Source organism: Lipotes vexillifer, unplaced genomic scaffold, assembly GCF_000442215.2.
Source record: "Lipotes vexillifer unplaced genomic scaffold, Lipotes_vexillifer_v1.1 scaffold889, whole genome shotgun sequence".
In the NCBI taxonomy this organism is placed as follows: Eukaryota; Metazoa; Chordata; class Mammalia; order Artiodactyla; family Lipotidae; genus Lipotes; species Lipotes vexillifer.
Window position 1 is genome coordinate 1,567,965 of NW_006788335.1, and position 25,463 is coordinate 1,593,427.

Genomic DNA, 25,463 nt, shown 5'->3' on the forward strand with positions numbered 1-25,463 from the left:
CGAACCCGTGTCCCCTGCATCGGCAGGCGGACTCTCAACCACTGCGCCACCAGGGAAGCCCGTATTTAAGTATTTTTAAAAATGAATAAATGTAAAGACAAATAGTAATGAATGATAATGCAGGAAACATGTGGAAGTAGCAAAAGTCACAAGAATGCCCAGAATTTTGAAATCTTTCCTGGGAAGAATCTTTCCTTTGCTGATGTTGAAAGTGTTCCCAGCCTCCTTCCATGTGAGTTGGGGAGGCCTCCAGAAAGAATGGAAGGTCAGACTGGGCCATTTAGGATTGAACCAGGTGAGGGAAGAGAGAAATATAAGTCATCTGGCACCTGAAAGGAGCTAAATATGGTTATGAGCTTCCTGGCAGCCAAGGTGAAAAGGAAAACAGAATTCAGAGTCAGATGAGAGATACAATACACCTTTACCAGCCACCTCTGTCACCCACTGAAGTAGGGGTTGTGTAGGTGAAAAGATTCAGAAGTGTCATTCACAGGCAGGAGCTTATGGAGCCTGGGGACTCTTGGGACCCCTTACCTGTCTCCTTCCTTGATGATAACAATTAATTAGTTAAATAAAATTTTTTGAGCACCTCCAATGTTCCAGGTACAATTCTTATCATTGAGGTGAAAATATAATGAAATAGTGAAAAAAATCAAGTGAAAAAAATAATGAATATAAATATAATAACACAATATACCCAACAATAAAGTGTTACATATATTGTAATGTATATATAATATATAATAGTATAAGAAAATAATATATAAAGATACAACAGTATAATTAGGAGAATAAAATATAATAAGAAGTTTTATTTAATAATTGATACCCTTATCGATCTCCTTATCCATATTAATAATACAAATGTATTTTATATATGGAATGTAAAATAAAATATATTGAATAACATATCAAATAGTTGAACAGAGTTATCATATGACCCAGAAATTCCACTCTTAAGTAAATGCCCAAGAAAAATGAAAACATATGTCATGTTTACCCAAAAACATATTTACACAGGTTTATACAGTGTTATTCATAATACCCAAAAGGTGGAAACAACCCAGATGTCCATCAATGGACGGATTAAAAAAATGTGGTATCATCATACAGTTAGATATTAGTCAGCTTCAAGAAGGAAGGGAGTTTTGATATGTGCTACATGGATGAATCCTGGAAACATTATGCTAGTTGAAAGAAACCAGACACAAAAGACCATGTATAGTATGATTCCATTGATATGAAATGTCCTGAATAGGCAACTCTAAAGACATTGAAAGTAGATTAGTGGTTGCTTAGGGCTGGAAGAGATGGGAGGATTTAGGTGATTAACTAAAGGAAACAGGGTTTCTTTAAGGGATTGAAAATGTCCCAAAATTGAGTGAGGGGATGGCTGTACAACTTGAACGTACTAAATACTGAATATACTAAAAACAGAGTGTTGAATTGTACACTCTGTGGGTGTATACTGTGGTAGCCGAATTGTATCTCAATAAAGCTGTTACCAAAAATGGCATAATATATACTATCGTATCTAACAGTAATATAATGTGATATTTGGTATATGATATAATAATAAAATAAATTGAAATATAACATCACACAACATGACATGACATAGAATCACCTACCCTCAGAGCCTCTGTTTTACAACATGGCAGTCCTGAGAGCTGTCTTCCTTAATCCTTGCCACAGCTCTGCCAGGTGGGACTCATGATCTCATTGCTCAGGTGAGGAAACCAAGGCTCAGAATGGGCCTCGACTTGCCCCGCCCCACCCCGGGCCAGTCAGGCCTCCCGCTCACTCACCTCTCTGACTTCAGGTGTCTGGGCGGAGGGAGGATGGGCTTTGGCAGGAAGGCATCCCTGGGGCTGTGCCTTGAGCGCCCGTGCCTGCCTGCCCCCGCAGTGTCGCTGGCCTCCAGCACCGTGGGGCCAGGCGGCCAGATTGTGCACACAGAGACCACCGAGGTCGTGCTCTGCGGAGACCCCCTCAGCGGCTTCGGTCTGCAGCTGCAGGGAGGCATCTTCACCACCGAGACCCTGTCCTCCCCACCCCTCGTGCGTTTTATTGAGCCTGACAGCCCGGCGGAGAGGTGAGCCTACTGCCCCCAACCCACTGGGCCTACCACTCTCCAATTCGGGGGTGGGGGGCTTACGGGCAGCCAGGGAAACCAAGTCACACACCAAGCCTGGCTGCACAGTTGTATCTCATCAACTATCGCGTCAACCCCGTTACCAGCCCCATTTTGTAGATGAGGAATCTGAGGCTCAGAGAAGCTGATTCACCTGCCTAGGGTCACACAACTCGAGTGACCCAGGACGTGAACCCCTGTGTGACTGAAGTCAGAGTCCTCTATATACATCTCCTAAGGCATGGCATCATCTGCATTGGACAGACAGAGAAACTGAGGCCCAGCAAGGTCACACTTTAGCTAGAGTCCTGTGGTAAATTGCCTGAGGATCTACAGCTGGCACAGGGTGGAGCTGAGCGTTCCACCTCCGCCCGGGAGGTGGGGCCCAGGTTTGGGCCTGGCCCTGCTCCTGTGCAATGTTCCTGTCTCCCAGCGGGGCCTCTTCTCTCTGCCGGGCTGCCCGGTTCAGGTGTGGGCTGCTGCAGGTAGGGGACCGCATCCTGGCCATCAATGGCGTTGCCACCGAGGACGGGACGATGGAGGAAGCCAACCAGCTGCTGCGGGACGCGGCACTGGCCCACAAGGTCGTGCTGGAGGTGGAGTTTGACGTTGCTGGTGAGTGGGTGCCCGGAGCTTCCTGCTCTCCTTCGGGACCCTGTGCTCCCTCCTCTCACTACCCTGCTCCCCACAACCTCCCGCCCTGCCCTGATCCTTCGCCCCGCATTTGCAGTGTGTCCCCAGCACTTATGGTGGGAGAAGGGCCCTGGCCGGGGTGGAAGGAATTACACATGCCAGTGTGAGGGTTGATGAGGGTTTTTGCAGTGGAACAGGAGCTGGGGGGTTGAGGGTTTATGCAAAGACCCCCAAACAACTCGGTTAGAATTCTGGTTCTGTGATTTGGACACTGTGTGACTTTGGACAGGACCCTTCCTCCCCCACCCTTAGTTCCCCACAGTGTAAAATAGTGAATAGAATCCTCTATCATAAGGGGTGTTGTTCAGACTAGATGAGATAAAGCGTATGAAAGCACCAGCTGAGGCCCGGCCCGTGAGAGGCGCCCAGTAAGTCATTGCTGGATCCGAACAGACTGGGCTGGGCCATGGGGGCCCCAGCAGGGCGGCAGCCATAAAGTTTGGGTTCTAGTCCTGACTCTGCTCTGACCCAATGGGTGCTTGTCTCCGACAAGTCAGTGCACCATGTCTCAGTTTCCTCATCTGTGGGTGCAAGAAGCAGGATGGGGTTGTTTGGGGTCCCTCCCCACTGCACCAGAATGGGTGTGGGGCAGGGACTCCCTGAGGCCGTTCCCTTGAGTCTCACATGGGTGTGTGTCTGTTTGCACCCAGAGTCCGTCATCCCGAGCAGCGGCACCTTCCACGTGAAGCTGCCCAAGAGGCGTGGCGTGGAGCTGGGCATCACCATCAGCTGTGAGTCCGCTCCCCGCACGCTCTCCACCTGCCCCGAGAAAACGCCCAGCACCTGTCCGGGCAGGAAGGCTCTGGGTGGGAGGGAGGGCTGTCTTGACGTGGCTTCCCTCCACCGCAGTGCCCGGTTGTGTGTCCTTAGGCAAGGCTTCTCAAGGCCCCGTTTTCCCATTCTGCACAATGGGAATCTCCTGGCCTTTTTAGTCTCCGGGGGTAATGAAGTGGTTTGTAAGGCGCCAGACATACAGGCCAGGTTTAGTTTTCTGTTTGCCTCTGTGTTCCCAGGGCCCAGAAAAAGCCTAGAACACAGTAGGTGCTTAATTCATGTTTGCCAAAGGAATGAAAGTGAGGGACTGCAGAATGGAAAGAGAAAGGTAGAATACATAAGCATGGGAACAGTCAGAACCTCCCCAGCCTGCATCTCACTCAGGAAAAGCCGAAGTCCTCTGACTTCATCTCCTGCCATCTCCTCGTCACGCCCCGGAGGGGTAACTGTCCAGAAGGGCTGCTGCCGCAGCTCCTTCCTGCCCCGGACCCTGCAGTCAGTGGTGGTGGGAGTTTAAGCAATTGAGGGGGAGAAGCTTCTTCCAGCCCAGGAACCTCTGGGCAGGGCCACCAGGTGCAGTAGCCCAGGTTGTACAGGACACAAGGTGCCCATTCAAGGTACACTTAACAGTTTTCTAACCTTTTCTCAACAGGCTAATTAGAAGGGGCACCTTTGTCTCATTTGCAAAGATGCCGCATGGGCTAGAAGGACCACCTTACACCTGGTTACTCATGGAAAAACCCATTAGCCCAAATGGATTCTTTCTGCAGGAAAACTCAGCCGCCATTGTCCTTAGATCGTGCTCCCTGGGAAACAGCTTTTCACGCTAGGAGTTACCTGCAGGGACCTTATTGAGGAGGGCTCTCAGGATCAACACCTGTGGGCGGAGGAGGCCTCAGGACCAGGCAACGGGAGGAGCTGTGCTGCGATGTAGTCCCAGTAGAGGGCTCGGCCAATCCCACGGGGAGCTCTTTGCTGGGGAGGCTACGGGAGTTGTCCTGAGCTGAGGCTGGGAGCCTTGCCTTGGCACCACTGCATGAACCAGTCATTGGGTGCAGGCATTTTATTGGGTGAGGCTGCTCCCTCAGCCAAAAGCCATTCCCCAGCGGGATCCTGCTGGGAGCTGTGGCAGCCAGCATTCCCTGCAGTGGGGGAAGGAAGAACTCAATTGTTGAAGTCACCTAGTTCTGGGACCTGGCCCTGTGCCAGGTGCTGGGGACACAGACACCAGCCAGACACAGCCCCTCAGGGAGCTCCGTTTGCTGGGAGATGGGCTGAGCATGGGAGGTGTTGTTGCACTTTGTCTAGTTAATCTCTGATGTCCCTGTGAACTCTGTGGCCTCATCCCCATTTTACAGAGGGGAAATTGAGGCACAGAGAGGGGAGCTGATTTGCCCACAGTCAGCCAGCCAGGGAGCTGTGGGAGCAGGGCGCATGGCTCCAAGTCTACGCCCAGCTCCTGGGCCCCACAAGGCTGAGGTGACCAAAGGCGGGCTTCATGGCTCCTTCCCTCCAGCGGCCAGCAGGAAGCGAGGGGAGCCCCTGGTCATCTCCGACATCAAGAAAGGCAGCATGGCGCACAGGTAGGGGAGCCCCTGGCAGGGCGGGGGGCTGGCCCACGAGGATGGGCTCGGGGCCTGTGTGTGCCAGGCTCCTTCCTGTCCCCACCCTGCTCCTGCAGGACTGGCACCCTCGAGCCAGGTGACAAGCTGCTGGCCATCGACAACATCCGCCTGGACAACTGCCCCATGGAGGACGCTGTACAAATCCTGTGCCAGTGTGAGGACCTGGTGAAGCTGAAGATCCGCAAGGATGAGGACAACTCCGGTGAGGGCCCTGGCCGCTCCACCACCAGCCCCCGACCCTGCCCGCGCAGACCAGACAGTGCCCAGCTGGCAATCCGGGGCTCCCTGCGGCCAAGGAGGGAGCGTGGTGGGTGCCACCCAGGGGCTGCTGGTGGAGACCCCTTGAATGAGGAGGCAGGGGGGTGGATGGCAGATTTCTCCCTACTCCCGGGTCCGGGCTTCTCCAAGGGCCCTTGCAAGGTTGGCTGGAGTTTGACGGTAGCTTGGATCCAACAAGCCCTGCGCAAACCCGCTGTGGGCAAATGATTGGGTGGGACGGTGAATGGGTGGGGATGGGAGATGTACCACTGCATGGGTGGCTGTGAGTAAGCTGAGGCTGCAAACTCAGACACATCTGAGACTGGACAGCTGACAGGAGTGAGTGAATTGGGCTGAAGATAAGAAAAACAATACAGTTTCGGTAGACAGAAGGAAGGGGAGAGAATATCTTGTTCAGACGGGCAGCTGCCAGCTCCTACCCTGGGAAAGAGGATCACTTGTGGGCAGCTTTCAAATTTTTTTAAGAAAAACTGGAAATCAGGGGTCTTCTTACCATTGATATTATCATCATCACCATATCCTTGTTATTTTGTGTGGTGTGTGAAATCTGTATTATAAAATGCTGCTTCCACATTTCTGTCCTTTTTAGAATAGCTGTTTGAGTGGAAGGAGACATTTCTGGAAGCAGAAGATGGCCTCGGTGCCATCTGAAGTCCTGGCATGGGGGGATGGATGTATTAATGTGGGGGGAATGGGTGAATTAATGACTGATGGAATGTTTGAACTAATGGCTGAGGAAATAGGTGTATTAATGGCATGAAAGAATGGGTGTATTAGTGGCAAAAGGAATGGATGATATAATGGCTGAGGGAAAGGGTGGAGTAAGGGCATGAGGGAATGGCTGAATTAATGGCTGAGAGAATGGGTGAATTAATGGCAGAGGGATAGCTGTATTAATGGCTGGAGGAATAGGTGTATGAGTGGCTGAGGGAATGTGTGTATTAGTGGCTGAGAGAGTATATGAATTAGGCTGATGGAAAGGGTGTATTAATGGCATCAGGGAATGGTTGAACTAATGGTAGAGAAAATGGGTGTGTTAATGGTTGAGGGAATGGGTAAATTAATGGCAGGAGGCAATGGGTGTATTAATGGCTGAAGGAATGGATGAAATAATGGCTGAGAAGAGTGGTGAATTAATGGAGAGGAAATGGGTGAATCAATGGCTTAGGGAATGGGTGTATTAATGGCATGAAGGAATGGGTGAATTAATGGCATGAAGGCATGGGTGGGTGAATGGCTTCGGGAAAGGCTGAATTAATGGCTGAGGAAATCTAACGGCTGAGGGAATGGGTGAATTGAAGGCTGAGGAAAGGGGTGAACTAAAGGTGGAGAGAATAGGTGTTTAAATGGCATGATGGAATGGGTGTATTAATGGCTGAGGGAATGGGTGAATTAATGGCTGAGGGAATCTTTGGATTAGAGCTGAGGGAAAGGGTGAATTAATGGCATGAGGCAATGGTTGATTACCGGGCTAAGGGAATGAGTAAACTACAGGCTGAGGGAATAGGTGTTTTAATGGCATGATGGAATGGGTATGTTATTGGTTGAGGCATTGGGTATATTAATGAGTTCAGGAATGGATGAGCTAAATGGCTGAGGGGAGTGGTGAATTAATGGAGACGGAATGAGTGAATTAAAGGCTGCAGGAATCTGTGTATTAGGGCTCAGGGAATGGGTAAATTAATGGCAAGAGGAAATAGGTGAATTAATGGCTTAGGGAATGGGTGACATAATGGTCAAGGCAGTGGCTCCATAATGGCATGAGGGAATGGATGAACTAATGGCTAAGAGAATGGGTTTTTTAGGCATGAGGGAATTGGTGTATTAATGGCAGAGGGAAGAGGTGAATTAATGGCTGAGTGAATGTGTAAAGTAATGACTGAGGGAATGAGTGTATTAATGGCTGAAGGAATAGGTGAGTTAATGACTCAGGGTATGCGTGAATTAATGGCTGAGGGATTGGCTGAATTAATGGTGGAGAGAATGCCTGAATTAATGGCTCAGGGATTGTCTCAATTAATGGCTGAGGAAGTGGGTGAATTAATGGATGTGGGAATGTATGAATGCCTGAAGGAACTGGTGTATCAAAGGCTGAGGGAATGGCTTGAATAATGACTGAGGGGCTTCCCTGGTGGCGCAGTGGTTGAGAGTCCGCCTGCCGATGCAGGGGACACGGGTTTATGCCCCGGTCCGGGAAGACCCCACGTGCCGCGGAGCGGCTGGGCCCGTGAGCCATGGCCGCTGAGCCTGCGCGTCCGGAGCCTGTGCTCCGCAACGGGAGAGGCCACAACAGTGAGAGGCCCGCTTAGCGCAAAAAAAAAAAAAAAATGGCTGAGGATTAGTGGCTAAAGGCAAGTGTGATTGAGTTCCTGAAGGAACTGGTGTATTAAGGGATGAGGCAATGGATAAACTAATGGCTCAGGGACCTGTGAACTAATGATTGAGGCAACAGTGAACTAATGGTTGGGCGAGTGGGTTTATAAATGAGAAAGGGAACGGATGTATTAATGGCATGAGGGCATGGGTGGACTAATTGCCAAGAGAATGGATGTATTAGGCATTAGGGAATTGGTGTATTAATGGCTGCCAGAATAGGTGAATTATGGCTGAGGGAATGTGTGAAGTAATGACTAAAGGAATGAGTGTATTAGTGGCTGAGGGAATAGGTGAGTTAATGACTTAGAGATGGGTGAATTAATGGCTGAGAGAATGCCTGAATTAATGGCTGAGAGAAAAGGTGAATTAATGGATACGGGAATGGGTGAATTAATGGATGTGGGAAGGAATGTGTGTACAGTATTAATACCTGAGGGAATTGGTGTATCAAAGGCTGAGAGAATGGCTGTATTAATGGCTGAGGGACTAGCTGAAGTAATGGCTGAAGGAATGGGTGCATTAGTGACCTAGGTTATGGGTGTATGAGTGGCTGAGGAAATGGGTGCCGGAGTGTATGATTTAAATGAAATGGAGAGGGACTTGCCTGGCAGTCCAGTGTTTAAGACTTCGCCTTCCAATGCAGGGGGTGTGGGTTTGATACCTGGTCGGGGAGCTAAGATCCCACATGCCTCGTGGCCAAAAACCAAAACATAAAACAGAAGCAATATTGTAGCAGTTTAAAAAGACCTTAAAAATGGTCATCATCAAAAAAAATTTTTTAAACAATAAAATAAAAAAATGAAATGGAGAAATGTGTGTATTAATGGCCAAGGGAATGGCTGAATTAATGGCCGAGAGAATGGTTGAATTAATGCTGAGAGAATGGGTGCATTGAAGGCCTAGTAAATGGGTGTATTAGTGGTTGAGGGAATGAGTGAACTAATGGCAGAGGGAATGTGTGAATTAATGCCTGAAGGACTGGGTGGATTAGTGGATTACAGTATGGGTGAACTAAGGCGGAAAGAATGGGTGAATTAATGGTAGAGGGAATGGATAAATTAATGGCTGAGGAAATGGATGAATTAATGGCTAGGGATGGGTGAATTAACAGACGGGTATGGGTGAATTAATGGATGGAGGAGTGTGTATTAATGGTTAAGGGAATTGCTGTATCAAAGGCTATGGGAATGGCTGAAATAATGGCTGAGGAATTGGCTGTATTAATGACTGACACAGCAGGTGAATTAATACCTAAGAAAATGGGTGCATTAATGGCCGAAGATGTGGGTGTATTTGTGGCTGGGAGAATGGGGGAATGGCTGAAGAAATAGTTTAATTAATGGCCGAGAGAATGTCTCAGGGATTGACTGAATTAGTGGGTGAGAGAATGGGTGCATTAGTCGCCTAGAAAATGGGTGTATTACTGTTTGAGGGAATGGGTGAACTAACTTCTTAAGAAATGGGCGAGTGTAGCTTATGGAATGGGTGAACTAATGGCTGATGTAATAGGTGAATTAATGCTTGGAGGAACTGGGTGCATTAGTGGCTTAGAGAATGACTGAACTTATGGAAGAAAAAAATGGGTGAATTAATGACTTACAGAAATGGTGGGTTAGTGGCTGAGCGGATGGATGAATTGATAGCTGAAGGAAAGTTTGTATTAGGCCTGAGGGTATGCATTAATTAATGTCAAGAGGAAGTGAGTGTATTAATGGCTGAGGGATTAGATGAATTAATGGTTGAAGGAATGGGTATATTAATGGCATGAAGGAATGGGTATATTATAGATAAGGGGATAGGTGTATTAATGGCTCAGGGAATGGGTGTATTAAAGGCTCAGGGAATAGGTGAATTAATGGTTAAGGGGATGGGTAAACTAATGGCTGAGGTAGTAAGTGAACTAATTCCTAAGTTAACTAGTGAATTAATTGCGGAGGGAATGAATGAATGAATGGCTGCAGGAGGTGTATTAGTGGCTGCAAGAATGGGTGAAACTGGATGAGAATATGGCCAGCTTAATGTTGGAGAGAATGGGTGAATTAATGGTGAGGAATGGGTGATTTAGTGGGTGAAGCATTGGCTGAGTTAATGGCTGAGGGAAAACTGAATAAATGACTGAGGGAATGAGTGAATTAGTGGATGGGGGAATGTGTATTAATGGTTGAGGGAATTGGTGTATCAAAGGCTTTGAGAATGGATGAAATAATGGCTGAGGGACTGGCTGAATTAATGGCGGGGATATGGGTGAACTAACTGCTGAGTGAATGGGTGTATAGGCATAAAACAATTGGTGTATTAATGGCTGTTGGAATGGGTGAATTAATGGTTGAAAGAATGGGTGCATTAGTGGCCTAGAAAATGGGTGTATTAGTGGTTGAGGGAATGGTTGTATTAATGGCATGAGACAATGAGTATATTATAGATGAAGGAATAGGTGTATCAATGGCTCAGGAAATGGGTGTATTAAGGGCTGAGGGATAAGGTGAATTAATAGTTGAGTTAATGGGTGAATTATTGCCTGAGGGAATGGGTGAACTAATGGATGAGGGTATGGATGAATGAATAGCTGCCAGAAGAGATGTATTAGTGGCTGAAAGAATGGGTGAAATAATGGGTGATAAAGTGGCTGACTTAATGGTGGACAGAATGGATGAATTAATGGCCGACAGAATGAGTCATAACAGCTGAGGGAATGGGTGAATTAATGTGGAGGGAATGGCTGTATTAGTGGATGAGGGAATGGGTACATTAATGGATTGAAGAATGGGTGTATTAATGGATGAGGGAATAGAGGAGGGAAAGGGTGAGTTAATCGCTGAGTGAATGGATGTATTTGAGTCTAATGGAATGGGTGAACCAATGTCTTAGGAAATGGGTGAATGTGGCTGACGAAATGGCTGAACTAATAGCTGAGGGAATAGGTGAATTAATGCCTGAGGGAATGGTTGAATTAACACCTGAGGGTATAGGTTAATTAATGGCTGAAGGAATGGGTGAATTACAGGCTGAGGGAGTACTGAATTAATGACTGAGAAGATGGGTGTATTAGTAGGCTAGGAAATCGGTACATTAGTGGCTGAGGGAATGGGTGAATTAATGTCTTAGGAAATGGGTGAATGTAGCTGATGGAACGGGAACGGGTGAACTAATGGCTGGGGAATAGGTGAATTAATGCCTGAGGGACTGGGTGCACTAGTGCCTTAGAGAATGAGTGGAAAGACAAATGGTGGACAGAATGAGTGAAATATGGCAGAGGGAATAGGTGAATTAATGATTTACGGAAATCGTGTATTTGTGGCTGAGAGCATAAGTGAAATAATGGCTGAGAGAACGGATGAATTAATAGGTGGCGGAAAGCTTGCTTGAGGGCCGAGGGAATGGGTGAGTTAATGGCATGAGGAAATGGGTGAATTAATGGCTGAGAGAATGGATATATTAATGGCTGAGGGAGTGGATACATTAATGGCTGAGGAAATGGCTGAATAGCTGAGGGAGTCTATATTAGGGCTGAGGGAATGGGTGAATTAATGGCTGAGGGAATCATTATTAGGGACAAGGGAATGGTGAATAATGGCATGAAGGAATAGGTATGTCAGTGGCTGAGGTTTATCAATAGCAGAGGGAATGGGTGAATTAATAGCTGAAGGAATGGGTGAATTATTGCTGAGGGAATGTGTGAAGTAATGGCTGAGGGATTGGCTGAATTAATGGCTGAGAGAATGGGTGAATTAATGGGTGTGGGAATGTGTGTATTAAAGGCTGATGGAATTGGTGTATCAAAGGCTGAGAGGATGGCTGAATTAATGGCTGAGGGAATAGTTCAAGTAATGGCTGAAGGAATAGGTGAATTAAGGGCTGAGGTGTTGGGTGAGTTAAAGCCTGAGGAAATGCATGTATTAGTTTTTGAGGGAATAAATAAACAATGGCTGAGCGATGGGTGTATCAATGTCATGAGGGAATGGATGTATCAGTGGCATGAGGAAATGGGTGTATTAGTGGCTAAGGGAATGAGTAATAATGACTGAAGGAAAGGGTGTATTAATGGTTGAGGGAATGGGTAAATTAATGACAGGAAACAATGGTTGTATTAATGCTGAGGAAATAGATGAATTAATGGCTGGGAGAATGAGTGTATTAATGGCATGAAGCACGGGTATATTAATGGGTGATGGAATGGATGAATTAATGGCTGAGAGGAGTGGTGAATTAATGGAGAGGCAATGGATGAATTAAGGGCTGAGGGAATGTGTGTATAAGAGCTGAAGGAAGGGGTAAATTAATGTCATGAGGGAATGGGTGACCTAATGACTAAGGGAATGGGTGTATTAGACGTGAGGGAATCGGTGTATTAATGGTGGAAGGAATAGGTGAATTAATGGCTTAGGGATTGGGTGAACTTTGGCTGAGGGTATAGGTAAAATAATGGCTGAAGTAATGGGTGAGTTAATGGCAAGGGAATGGGTAGATGAATGGCATAAGGAAATGGCTATATTAATGCCTGTGGGAATAGATAAATTAATAGCTGAGGCAATGGTTGAATTTATGGCTGCGTGAATGCATGTATTCGTTTTTGAGGAAATAAATGAACAATGGCCGAGGGATGGGTGTATCAGTATCATGAGGGAAAGGTGTATTAATGGCTGAGGGAATGGATGAATTAATGGCTATGGGAAGAGGTCAATTAATGTTGAGGGAATGGGTGAATTTTTTTCTTGGAATTTTTGAATTTTATTCAATTTTTTATACAGCAGGTTCTTAATAGTTATCTATTGTATACATATTAGTGTATATATGTCAATCCCAATCTCCCAATTCATCCCATCACAACCACCACCACCACCCACACCCCTCCACTTTCCCCTGCTTGGTGTCCATACGTTTGTTCCCTACATCTGTGTCTGTATTTCTGCCCTGCAAACCGGTTCATCTGTACCATTTTTCTAGGTTCCACATATATGTGTTAATATACGATATTTGTTTTTCTCTTTCTGACTTCACTCTGTATGACAGTCTCTAGATCCACCCACGTCTCTACAAATGACCCAGTTTCATTCCGTTTTATGGCTGAGTAATATCCCATTGTATATATGTGCCACATCTTCCTTATCCATTCGTCTAAATATCGATGGGCATTTATGTTGCTTCCATGACCTGGCTATTGTAAGTAGTGCTGCAATGAACATTGGGATGCATGTGTCTTTTTGAATTATGGTTTCCTCTGGGTATATGCCCAGTAGTGGGTTTGCTGGGTCATAAGGTAATTCTATTTGCAGTTTTTTAAGGAACCTCCATACTGTTCTCCATAGTGGCTGTATCAATTTACATTCCCACCAACAGTGCAAGAAGGTTCCCTTTTCTCCACACCCTGTCCAGCCTTTGTTGTTTGTAGATTTTCTGATGATGCCTATTCTAACTGGTGTGAAATGATACCTCATTGTAGTTTTGATTTGCATTTCTATAATAATTAGTGAGGCTGAGCAGCTTTTCATGTGCTTCTTGGCCATCTGTATGTCTTCTTTGGAGAAATGTCTATTTAGGATTTCTGGCCCATTTTTGGATTGGGTTGTTTGTTTTTTTAATATTGAGCTGCACGAGCTGTTTATATATTTTGGAGATTAATCCTTTGTCTGTTGATTCGTTTGCAAATATTTTCTCCCATTTTGAGGGTTTTCTTTTGTTTATGGTTTCCTTTGCTGTGCAAAAGCTTTGAAGTTTCATTAGGTTCCATTTGTTTATTTTTGTTTCTATTTCCATTACTCTAGGAGGTGGATCAAAAAAGTTCTCGCTGATCTTGAGAACGAAAAACGGAGCTGGAGGAATCAGGCTTCCTGACTTCAGACTATACTACAAAGCTACAGTAATCAAGACAGTATGGTACTGGCACAAGAACAGAAATATAGATCAGTGGAACAGGATAGAGAGCCCAGAGATAAACCCATGCACATATGGTTACCTTATCTTTGATAAAGGAGGCAGGAATGTACAGTGAAGAAAGGACAGCCTCTTCCATAAGTGGTGCTGGGAGAACTGGACAGGTACACGTAAAAGTATGAGATTAGAACACTCCCTAACACCATACACAAAAATAAGCTCAAAATGGATTAAAGACCTAAATGTAAGGCCAGAAACTATCAAACTCTTAGAGAAAAACATAGGCAGAACACTCTATGACATAAATCACAGCAAGATCCTTTTTGACTCACCTTCTAGAGAAATGGAAATAAAAACAAAAATAAACAAATGGGACCTAATGAAACTTCAGAGCTTTTGCACAGCAAAGGAAACCATAAACAAGACCAAAAGACAATCCTTAGAATGGAAGAAAATATTTGCAAATGAAGAAACTGACAAAGGACTAATCTCCAAAATTTACAAGCAGCTCATGCAGCTCAATAACAAAAAAACAAACAACCCAGTCCAAAAATGGGCAGAAGACCTAAATAGACATTTCTCCAAAGAAGATATACAGATTGCCAACAAACACATGAAAGAATGCTCAACATCATTAATCATTAGAGAAATGCAAATCAAAACTATAATGAGGTATCATCTCACACCAGTCAGAATGGCCATCATCAAAAAATCTAGAAACAATAAATGCTGGAGAGGGTTGGAGAAAAGGGAACCCTCTTGCACTGCTGGTGGGAATGTGAATTGGTACAGCCACTATGGAGAACAGTATGGAGGTTCCTTAAAAAACTACAAATAGAGCTACCATATGACCCAGCAATCCCACTACTGGGCATATACCCTGAGAAAGCCATAATTCAAAAAGACATATGCATCCCAATGTTCATTGCAGCTCCATTTACAATAGCCAGGAGATGGAAACAACCTAAGTGTCCATCATCAGATGAATGGATAAAGAAGATGTGGCACATATATACAATGGAATATTACTCAGCCATAAAAAGAAACGAAATTGAGTTATTTGTAGTGAGGTGGATGGACCTAGAATCTGTCATACAGAGTGAAGTAAGTCAGAAAGAGAAAGACAAATACTGTATGCTAACACATATATATGGAATCTAAGGGGGAAAAAATGTCATGAAGAACCTAGGGGTAAGACAGGAATAAAGACACAGACCTACTAGAGAATGGACTTGAGGATATGGGGAGGGGGAAGGGTAAGCTGTGATAAAGTGAGAGAGTGGCATGGACATATATACACTACCAAACGTAAAATAGATAGCTAGTGGGAAGCAGCTGCATAGCGCAGGGAGATCAGCTCAGTGCTTTGTGACCACCTAGAGGGCTGGGATAGGGAGGGTGGGAGGGAGGGAGACACAAGAGGGGAGAGATATGGGAACATATGTATATGTATAACTGATTCACTTTGTTATAAAGCAGAAACTAACACACTGTTTTAAAGCAATTACACTCCAATAAAGATGTTAAAAAAAAAGCATGGAAGAATGCCAAACAATGAGTTTAAACAATTAAAGCAGCTAAAACTGGAGGAAAAAAAAAGATCTTGCTGTGATTTATGTCAAAGAGTGTTCTTCCAATGTTTTCCTCTAAGAGTTTTATAGTGTCCGGTCTTACATTTAGGTCTTGAATCCATTTGGAGTTTATTTTTGTGTATGGTGTTAGGGAGTGTTCTAATTTCATTCTTTTACATGGAGCTGTCCAGTTTTCCCAGCACCACTTATTGAAGAGACTGTCTTTTCTCCATTGGTATATCCTTGCCTCCTTTGTCATAGATTAGTTGACCCTAGGTGTGTGGGTTTATCTCTGGGCTTTGTATCCTGTTCCATTGATCTATATTTCTGTTTTTGTGCCAGTACCATATTGTCTTGATTACTGTAGCTTTATAGTATAGTCTGAAGTCAGGGAGCCTGATTCCTCCAGCTCCATTTTTCTTTCTCAAGATTGCTTTGGGTATTCAGGGTCTTTTGTGTTTCCATACAAGTTGTAAAATTTTTTGTTCTTATTCTGTGAAAAATGAGGTTGGTAATTTGATAGGGTTTACATTGAATCTTTAGATTGCTTTGGGTACTATAGTCATTTCCATAATATTGACTCTTCCAATCCAAGAACATTGTATATCTCTCCATCTGTTTGTGTAATCTTTGATTTCTTTCATCAGTGTCTTATAGTTTTCTGAGAACAGGTCTTTTACCTCCTTAGGTAGGTTTATGCCGAGGTATTTTATTCTTTTTGTTGCAGTGGTGAATGGGATTGTTTCCTTAATTTCTCTTTCTGGTCTTTCGTTGTTAGTGTATAGCAATGCAAGAGATTTCTGTGCATTAACTTTGTATCCTGCAACTTTACCAAATTCATTGATTAGCTCTAGTAGTTTTCTGGTGGCATCTTTAGGATTCTCTGTGTATAGTATCATGTCATCTGAAACAGTGACAGTTTTACTTCTTCTTTTCCAATTTGTATTCCTTTTATTTCTTTTTCTTCTCTGATTGCCGTGGCTAGGACTTCCAAAACTATGTTGAATAATAGTGGTGAGAATGGACATCCTTGTCTTGTTCCTGATCTTAGAGGAAATGCTTTCAGTTTTTCACCATTGAGAATGTTGTTTGCTATGGGTTTGTCATATATGGCCTTTATTATGTCATATATGGCCTTTCTATGCCCAGTTTCTGGAGAGTTTTTATCATAAACAGGTGTTAAATTTAGTCAAAACTTTTTCTGCATCTATTGAGATGATCATATGGTTTTTATTCTTCAATTTGTTAATAAGGTGTATCACATTGATTGATTTGTGTATATTGAAGAATCCTTGCATCCCTGGGAAATATCCCACTTGATCATGGTGTATGATCCTTTTAATGTGTTGTTGGATTCTGTTTGCTAATATTTTGTTGAGGATTTTTGCATCTATATCCATTAGTGATATTGGTCTGTAATTTTCCTTTTTTGCAGTACCTTTGTCTGATTTTGGTATCAGAGTGATGGTGGCCTTGTGGAATGAGTTTGGGAATGTTCCTTCCTCTGCAGTTTTTTGGAACAGGTTGAGAAGGATGGGTGTTAGCTCTTCTCTAAACGTTTGATAGAATTCACCTGTGAAGCCATCTGGTCCTGGACTTCTGTTTGTTGGAAGATTTTTAATCACAGTTTCAATTTCATTACTTGTGATTGGTCTGTTCATATTTCCTATTTCTTCCTGGTTCAGTCTTGGAATGTTATACCCTCCTAAGAATTTGTCCATTTCTTCCAGGTTTTCCATTTTATTGGCATAGAGTTGCTTGCAATAGTCTCTTAGGATGCTTTGTATTTCTGCAGTGTCTGTTGTAACTTCTCCTTTTTCTTTTCTAATTTTATTGATATGAGTCCTCTCCCTCTTTTTCTTGATGAGTCTGGCTAATGGTTTATCAATTTTGTTTATCTTCTCAAGGAACCAGCTTTTAGTTTTATTGATCTTTGCTATTGTTTTCTTTGTTTCAATTTCATTTATTTCTGCTCTGATCTTTATGATTTCTTTCCTTCTACTAACTTTGGGTTTTGTTTGTTGTTCTTTCTCTAGTTCCTTTAGGTGTAAGGTTAGATTGTTTGTTTGAGATTTTTCTTGTTTCTTGAGGTAGGCTTGTATTGCTATAAACGTCCCTCTTAGAACTGCTTTTGCTGCATCCCGTAGGTTTTGGATTGTCATGTTTTCGTTGTAATTTGTCTCTAGGTATTTTTTGATTTCCTCTTTGGTTTCTTCAGTGATCTCTTGGTTATTTAGTAACGTATTGTTTAGCCTCCTTGTGTTTGTGGTTTTTACGTTTTTTCCCCTGTAATTGATTTCTAATCTCATAGCATTGTGGTCGGAAAAGATGCTTGATATGATTTCAATTTTCTTAAATTTACTGAGGTTTGATTTGTGATCCAAGATGTGATCTGTCCTGGAGAATGTTCCGTGTGCACTTGAGAAGAAAGTGTAATCTGCTGTTTTTGGATGGAATGTCCTATAAATATCAGTTAAATGTATCTGGTCTTTTGTGTCATTTAGAGCTTGTGTTTCCTTTTAATTTTCTGTTTGGATGATCTGTCCATTGGTGTAAGTGAGGTGTTAAAGTCCCCCACTATTATTGTGTTACTGTCATTCCTCTTTTATAACTGTTAACAGTTGCCTTATGTATTGAGGTGCTCCTCTGTTGGGTGCATATATGTTTATAATTGTTATATCTTCTTTTTGATTGACCCCTTGATAATGATGTAGTGTCTTTCCTTGTCTCTTGTAACATTCTTTATTTTAAAGTCTATTTTATCTGATAATGAGTATTGCTACTCCAGCTTTCTTTTGCTTTCCATTTGCATGGAGTATCTTTTTCCATCCCCTCACTTTCAGTCTGTATGTGTCCCTAGGTCTGAAGTGGGTCTCTTGTAGACAGCATATATATGGGTCTTGTTTTTGTATCCATTCAGCGAGTCTTTGTCTTTTGGTTGGAGCATTTAATCCATTCACGTTTAAGGTAATTATCGATATGTATGTTCCTATTACCATTTTCTTAATTGTTATGGGTTTGTTTTTGTAGGTTCTTTTCTTATCTTGTGTTTCCCACTTAGAGAAGTCCCTTTAGCATTTGTTGTAGAGGTGGTTTGGTGGTGCTGAATTCTCTTAGCGTTTCTTGTCTGTAAAATTTTTGATTTCTCCATCGAATCTGAATGAAATCCTTTCCAGGTAGAGTAATTTTGGTTGTACGTTCTTCCCTTTCATCACTTTAAATATATCATGCCACTCCCTTCTGGCTTCTAGAGTTTTTGCTGAGAAATCAGCTGTTAACCTTATGGGAGTTCCCTTGTATGTTATTTGTCATTTTTCCCTTGTTGCTTTCAATAATTTTTCTTTGTCTTTAATTTTTGTCAATTTGCTTACTATGTGTCTCAGCCTGTTTCTCCTTGGGTTTATCCTGCCTGGAACTCTCTCCATTTCCTGGACTTGGGTGGCTATTTCCTTTCCCATGTTAGGGAAGTTTTCGACTGTAATCTCTTCAAATGTTTTCTCAGGTCCTTTCTCTCTCTCTTCTCCTTCTGGGACACTTATAATGTGAATGTTGTTGCGTTTAATGTTGTCCCAGAGGTCTCTTAGGCTGTCTTCATTTCTTTTCATTCTTTTTTCTTTATTCTGTTCCACAGCAGTGAATTTCACCATTCTGTCTTCCAGGTCACTTATCCATTCATCTGCCTCAGTTATTCTGCTATTGATTCCTTCTAGTGTAGTTTTCATTTCAGTTATTGTATTGTTCATCTCTGTTTGTTTGTTCTTTAATTCTTCTAGGTCTTTGTTAAACATTTCTTGCATCTTCTGAATCTTTGCTCCATTCTTTTTCTGAGGTCCCGGATCATCTTCACTATCATTATTCTGAATTCTTTTCCTGAAAGGTTGCCTATCTCCACTTCATTTAGTTGTTTTTCTGCGGGTTTTATCTTGTTCCTTCATCTGGTACAAAGTCCTCTGCCTTTTCCTTATGTCTATCTTTCTGTGAATGTGGTTTTCCTTCCACAGGCTGCAGAATTGTAGTTCTTCTTGCTTCTGCTGTCTGCCTTCTGGTGGAAGAGGCTATCTAAGAGGCTTGTGCAACCTTGCTGATGGGAGGGACTCGAGAATGGGTGAATTAATGGCAATAGGAAATGGCTGTATTAATGCCTGTGGGAATAGATAAATTAGTGGCTGAGGCAACATGTGAATTTATGGCTGTGTGAAGGCATGTATTATTTTTTGAGGAAATAAATGGACAATGGCTGAGGGTTGGGTGTATCATTATCATGAGGGAGTGGTGTATTAATGGCTGAGGGAATGGATGAATTGATGGGTGAGGGAATGGGTGAATAAATGGCTGAGAGAATGGTTGCATTAGTGGCTGAAAAATTGGTATATTAGTGGTTGAGGGATGGGTGAACTAATGTCTTAGGAAATGGGTGAATGTGGCTGTCAGAATGGGTGAACTAATGGCTGAGGGAATAGATGAATTAATGCCTGAGGAACTGGGTGCATTAGTGGTTTGGACAATAAGTAAACTAATGGAAGAAAGAATGGGTGAATTAATGGCAGAAGTAATGGGTGAATTAATGACTTCAGGAAATGGTGTATTGATGGCTGAGAGAACGGGAGAACTAATGGCTGAGAGAATGAGTGAATTCATGGCTGAGGGAACGTGTGAAGTAATGGCTGAGGGAATAGGTGAGTTATGACTGAGGAAATGGGCAAATTAATGGCTGAGAGATTGGCTGATTCAATGTCTGAGAGAATACCAGAATTAATGGCTGATGTAAAGAGTGAATTAATGGATGCAGGAATGGGAGAATAAATGGATGTGGGAGTTGTGTGTTAATGGCTGATGGAATTGGTGTATCCAAGGCTGAAGGAATGGCTGAGGGAATAATAACAGCTAAAGGAATGGGTGAATTAATGGCTGAGGGAATGGGTGAATTAGTGGCTGAGGGAATGAGTGAAATAATGACATAGGAAATGGGTAAACTAATGGCCAAGCTAATGACTCTATTAATGGCATGAGGAAGTGGAAGAACAAATTGTTGAGGGAATAGGTGTATTAGTGGCTAAGGAATGGGTGAACTAACGGCTGAGTGCAAGGGTGTATTAGTAGTTGAGGGAATGGGTGAAAGGATGGCAGGAGGCAATGTGTGTATTAATGACTGAGGGAATGGGTGAATTATGGCCTGAGGGAATGGGTGAATTAATGCCTGAGAGAATGGGTGTACTAATGGATGAGGTAAGGGGTAAACTAATGGTTGAAGGAATGGGTGTATTATTGTCATGAGGGAATGGATATATAATGGCTGTGGGAATGGGTGAATTAATGGCTGAGAGGAGTGATGAATTAGGGCATGAGGAAATGTGTGTATTAATGGCTGAGGCAATAGATGAATTAATGACTGAGGGAATGGGTGTATTAATGGCATGTGGGAATGGGTATATTAATGGATGAAGGAAAGGGTGTATCAATGGCTAATAGAATGTGTGAACTCATCGGTGAGGGGAGGGGTGTAATAGGCATGAGAAATTGGTGTAAAAATGGCTGAGGGTAGAGATGAATTAATGGTTGAGGGTATAAGTGAATTCATGGCTGAGGGAATGGCTGAATTAATGATTTCAAGATTGGCAGAAATATGGGCTGAGGGAATGTCTGAATTAATGCCTGAGGATCTGGGTGCATTAATGCCTTGGACAAAGAGTAAACTAATGACGGAAAGAATGGGTGAATTAATGACTTCCAGAAATGGTGTATTGGTGGCTGCGAGAACAGGTGAACTCATGGCTGAGTGAATGGATGTATTAATAGCTGACAGAAAATTTGTATTAGGGCTGACAGATTGCACGAATTAATGGCATGAAATGGGTATATTAATGGCTGAGAAATGGGTGAATCATGGCTGAGGGAAGGGGTGTTTTAATGGCTCAGGGAATGGGTGTATTAATAGCTGAGATAGTAGGTGAATTTATGGTGAAGGGGTTGGGTGACTTAATGGCTGAGGGAATAGGTAAACTATAGCTGAGGGAAAGGGAGAAATAATGACTGAGGAAGTGGGTGTATTAGTCCCTGGGGTAATGGGTGTATTAATAGCTGAGGATATGGATGAATTAATGGCTGGGGGAATGTGTGTTTTAAACACTGAGGGTATCCATAAACTAATGTCTGAGGGAATCTATGAAGTAATAATGGAGAGAATGGTGAACTAATGGCTGAGAGAATGGAAATATAGATAGCTGACAGAAAGGTTGTATTAGGACTGAAGGATTGCATGAATTAATGGCATGAGGAAATGGGTGTATTAATGGCTGAAGGAATGGGTGAAATAATGGCTGAGGGAATGGGTAAATTAATGGATGGTGGGGATGTGTGTATCAATGGTTGCGGGAACAGGTGTTTCAAAGGCTGAGGGAATGGTTGAATACTGGCTAAAGGGAAGGGAGAATCAGTGGCTAAGGGAATGAGTGACTTGACAACTGAAGGAATTGGTGATTTAAATGCAGATGGAATGGGTGTATTAATGACTGAGGGATAAAGTGAATTACTGGCTGAGGATATGGGTGAACTAATCAGTGACTGAATGGGTATATTAGGCTTAAAAGTATTGGTGTATTAATGACTGAGGGAATGGGTGAAATAATGGCTGAGGGAATAGGGGAGTTAATGACTGAGGAAATGGGTAAATTAATGGATGGGGAGATGTGTGTATTAATGGTTGCGGTAACTGGTGTTTCAAAGGCTGAGGGAATGGTTGAGTAATGGCTAAAGGAAAGGGACAATCAGTGGCTGAGGCAATGAGTGTAATGACAGCTGAAGGAATTGGTGATTTAAATGTGGATGGAATGGGTGTATTAATGGCTGAGGGAATGATTGAATAATAGCTGAGGCAAAGGGTGAAATAATCGCCGAATTAACAGGTGAAGTAATGGCATGAGGGAATGGATGTGTTAATGGCTGAGGGAAGGGGTGAACTAATCGCTGAGGGGACGGATGTGTTAGACCTGTGGGAATTGGTATATAAATGGCTGAAGGTATAGGTGAATTAATGGCGGAAAGACTTGGTGAATTCATGGCTGAAGGGATGGGTGAATGAAAAGCTAAGGGACTGTCTAAATTAATGGCTGAGGGATGGGTGAATTAACAGATGAAATAATGTGTGTTTTAATGGTTGAGGGAATTGGTGTATTGAAGGCTGGGGGGAATGGCTGAAATAATGGCTGAGGATGGGTAAAGTAATTGCTGAGGGGATGGGTGTATTAGGAAAGAAAGAATTGGTGTATTAATGGCTGATGGAATGGGTGAATTAATGGCTGAGGGATTGCCTGAATTAATGGATAAGGAAATGGATAAGTAATGGATGGGGGAGTGTGGTATAAATGGTTGAGGGAATTGGTGTATCAAATGCTTTGTGAATGACCGAAATAATGCCTAGGGATTCGTTGAATTAATGGCTGAAGGAATGGTTGAAATAATAGCTGAAGGAATGGGTGAACAAACGGCATGAGGTTGGGGTAAAATAATGGCTGAGCTAATGAGTGAACTAATCGCTGAAGGGATGGGTGTATTAATGGCTGAGAGAATGGGGGAAAGGCTGAAGAAATAGTATAATTAATGGCCTAGAGAATGTCTCAGACATTGGCTGAATTAGTGGGTGACAGAATGGGTGAATTAATAGTTGAGAGAATGGGTGCATTAGTTGCCTAGAAAATGGGTGTATTACAATTTGAGGGGATGAGTGAACTAATTTTTTAGGAAGTGGGTGAATGTGGCTGATGGAATGGGTGAACTAATGGCTGAGGTAGTAGGTGAATTAATGCTAGAAGGACTGGGTCCGTTAGTGGCTTAGAGAATGACTGAACTAATGGCAGAAAGAATGGGTGAATTAGGACTTCGCTGGTGGCGCAGTGGTTAAGAATCCGCCTGCCAGTGTGGGACACGTGGGTTCGAGCCCTGGTCCAGGAAGATTCCACGTGCCGCGGAGCTACGAAGCCCGTGCACCACAGCTGTTAGCCTGCACTCTAGAGCCCGAACGCCACAACTACTGAGGCCCAAGCGCCACAACTACTGAGGTCCGTGCGCCTGGAGCCTGAGCTCCCCAAAAAAAGGAGCCACGGCGATGAGAAGCCCACTCACTGCAACGAAGAATGGCCCCCAACGAAGAGTGGCCCCCACTCGCCGCAACTACAGAAAGCCTGTGCACAGCAACAAAGGCTGAGGAAAGGGGTATATTAATGTCATGAGGGAATGGGTATATAATGGCTGTGGGAATGGGTGAATTCATGGCTGAGAGGAGTGGTGAATTAGGGCATGAGGAAATGTGTGTATTAACGGCCGAGGCAATAGATGCATTAATGACAGAGGGAATTGCTGTGTTAATGGTATGAGGGGATGGGTATATTAATGGATGAAGAAATGGGTGTATCAATGGCTGAGGGAATGTGTGAACCAATTCCTGAGGGGATGGGTGTATTAGGCATAAGGAAATTGGTGTAAAAATGGCTGAGGTTCTAAGTGAATTAATGGCTGAGAGAATAACTGAATGAATTCAGGATTGTATAAATTATTGGCTGAAGGAATGAATTAATGTCTGAGGGAATGGGTAAATTAAGGGATGGAGGATGTATGTATTAGTGGTTGCGGGAACTGGTGTTTCAAAGGCTGAGGGAATGGTTGAGTAATGGCTAAAGGGAAGGGACAATCAGTGGCTCATGGAATGAGTGAATTAAGAACTGAAGGAATTGGTGATTTAAATGTGGATGGAATGGGTGTATTAATGGCTGAGGGATTAGCTGAATTAATGGCTGAGGATATGGGTGAACTAATCAGTGACCGAATGGGTAGGTATATGAGGCATAAAAGTATTGGTGTATTAATGACTGAGGTAATGAGGGTAATAATGGCAGAGGGATTGGCTGAATTAATGACTGAGGGAATGGGTGAATAAGTGACTGAGAGAACAGTTGCAGTAGTGGCTGAAAAATTGGTGTATTAGTGGTTGAGGGAATGGGTGAACTAATGTCTTAGGAAATGGGTGAATATGGCTGTCAGAATGGGTTCACTAATGGCTGAGAGAATGGGTGAATCAGTCCTTGAGGAACTGGGTGCATTAGTGGCTTAGACAGTGAGTGAACTAATGGCAGAAAGAATGTGTGAATTAATGGCAGAAGTAATGGGTGAATTAATGACTTCCTCAAATGGTATATTGGTGTCTGAGAGAATGGATGTATTAATAGCTGACGAAAAGTTTGTATTAGGATTGATGGCTTGTGTGAATTAATGGCATGAGGAAATGGGTATATTAATGGCTGAGAGAATGGGTGAATTCATGGCTGAGGGAATGTGTGAAGTAATGGCTGAGGGAATGTGTGTATTAATGACTAAGGGAATAGGTGAGTTAATGACTGAGGGAATGGGTGAATTAATGGCTTAAGCATTGGCTGAATAAATGGCTGAGAGAATACCACAATTAATGGCTGAGGGTAAGAGCGAATTAATGGATGTGGGCATTGTGTGTATTAATGGCTGAAGGTACTGGTGTATCAAAGTCTGAAGGAATGGTTGAATAAATGGCTGAGGAAATAGTTGAATAACAGCTGAAAATGGGTAAATTAATGACTTATGGAAAGGATGAATTAGTGGCTTGGGGAATGGGTGAATTAATGGCTGAGGGAATGAGTGAAATAAGGACTGAATGGATGAATTAAAGGCTAAGGGAATGTGGATATTATGGCTGAAGAAATGGGTAAATTAATGGCCTGAAGAAATGGGTGTATTAGTCACGGAGGGAATGGGTGTATTTGTAGGTGAGGAAATGGATGAATTAATGGTGAAGGAATGTGTGTAGTAAGGGCTGAGGCAATGGATAAACTAATGGCTCAGAGAATCTGTGAATTAATGATTGAGGGAATGGTGAACCAATGGCTTAAGGATTGGGTTTATTAATGACATGAGGGAATGGGAGTATTAATGTCATGAGGGAATGGGTGAACTAATCACTAAAGGAATGGGTTTATTAGGCCTGAGGGAATTGGTGTATTAATGGCTGATAGAATAGGTGAATTAATGGCTAAGGGAATGAGTGTATTAATGGCTGAGGTAATAGGTGAGTTAATGATGCAGGGAAAGAGTGAATCAATGGTTGAGGGGTTGGCTGGA

At 43.3% G+C, this 25,463-nt stretch overlaps 1 protein-coding gene across 1 annotated transcript in view; it reads left to right on the forward strand.

Annotated features, from left to right (window-relative positions):
• Positions 1-25,463, forward strand: part of GRIP2 (glutamate receptor interacting protein 2) — a 67,154-nt gene that overhangs the window by 16,876 nt on the left and 24,815 nt on the right. The window contains exons 12-16 of the mRNA XM_007461577.1: positions 1,909-2,095; positions 2,604-2,749; positions 3,478-3,558; positions 5,118-5,184; positions 5,283-5,428. Coding sequence (XP_007461639.1) covers positions 1,909-2,095; positions 2,604-2,749; positions 3,478-3,558; positions 5,118-5,184; positions 5,283-5,428 — 627 coding nt within the window. The remainder of the gene's footprint in view (positions 1-1,908; positions 2,096-2,603; positions 2,750-3,477; positions 3,559-5,117; positions 5,185-5,282; positions 5,429-25,463) is intronic.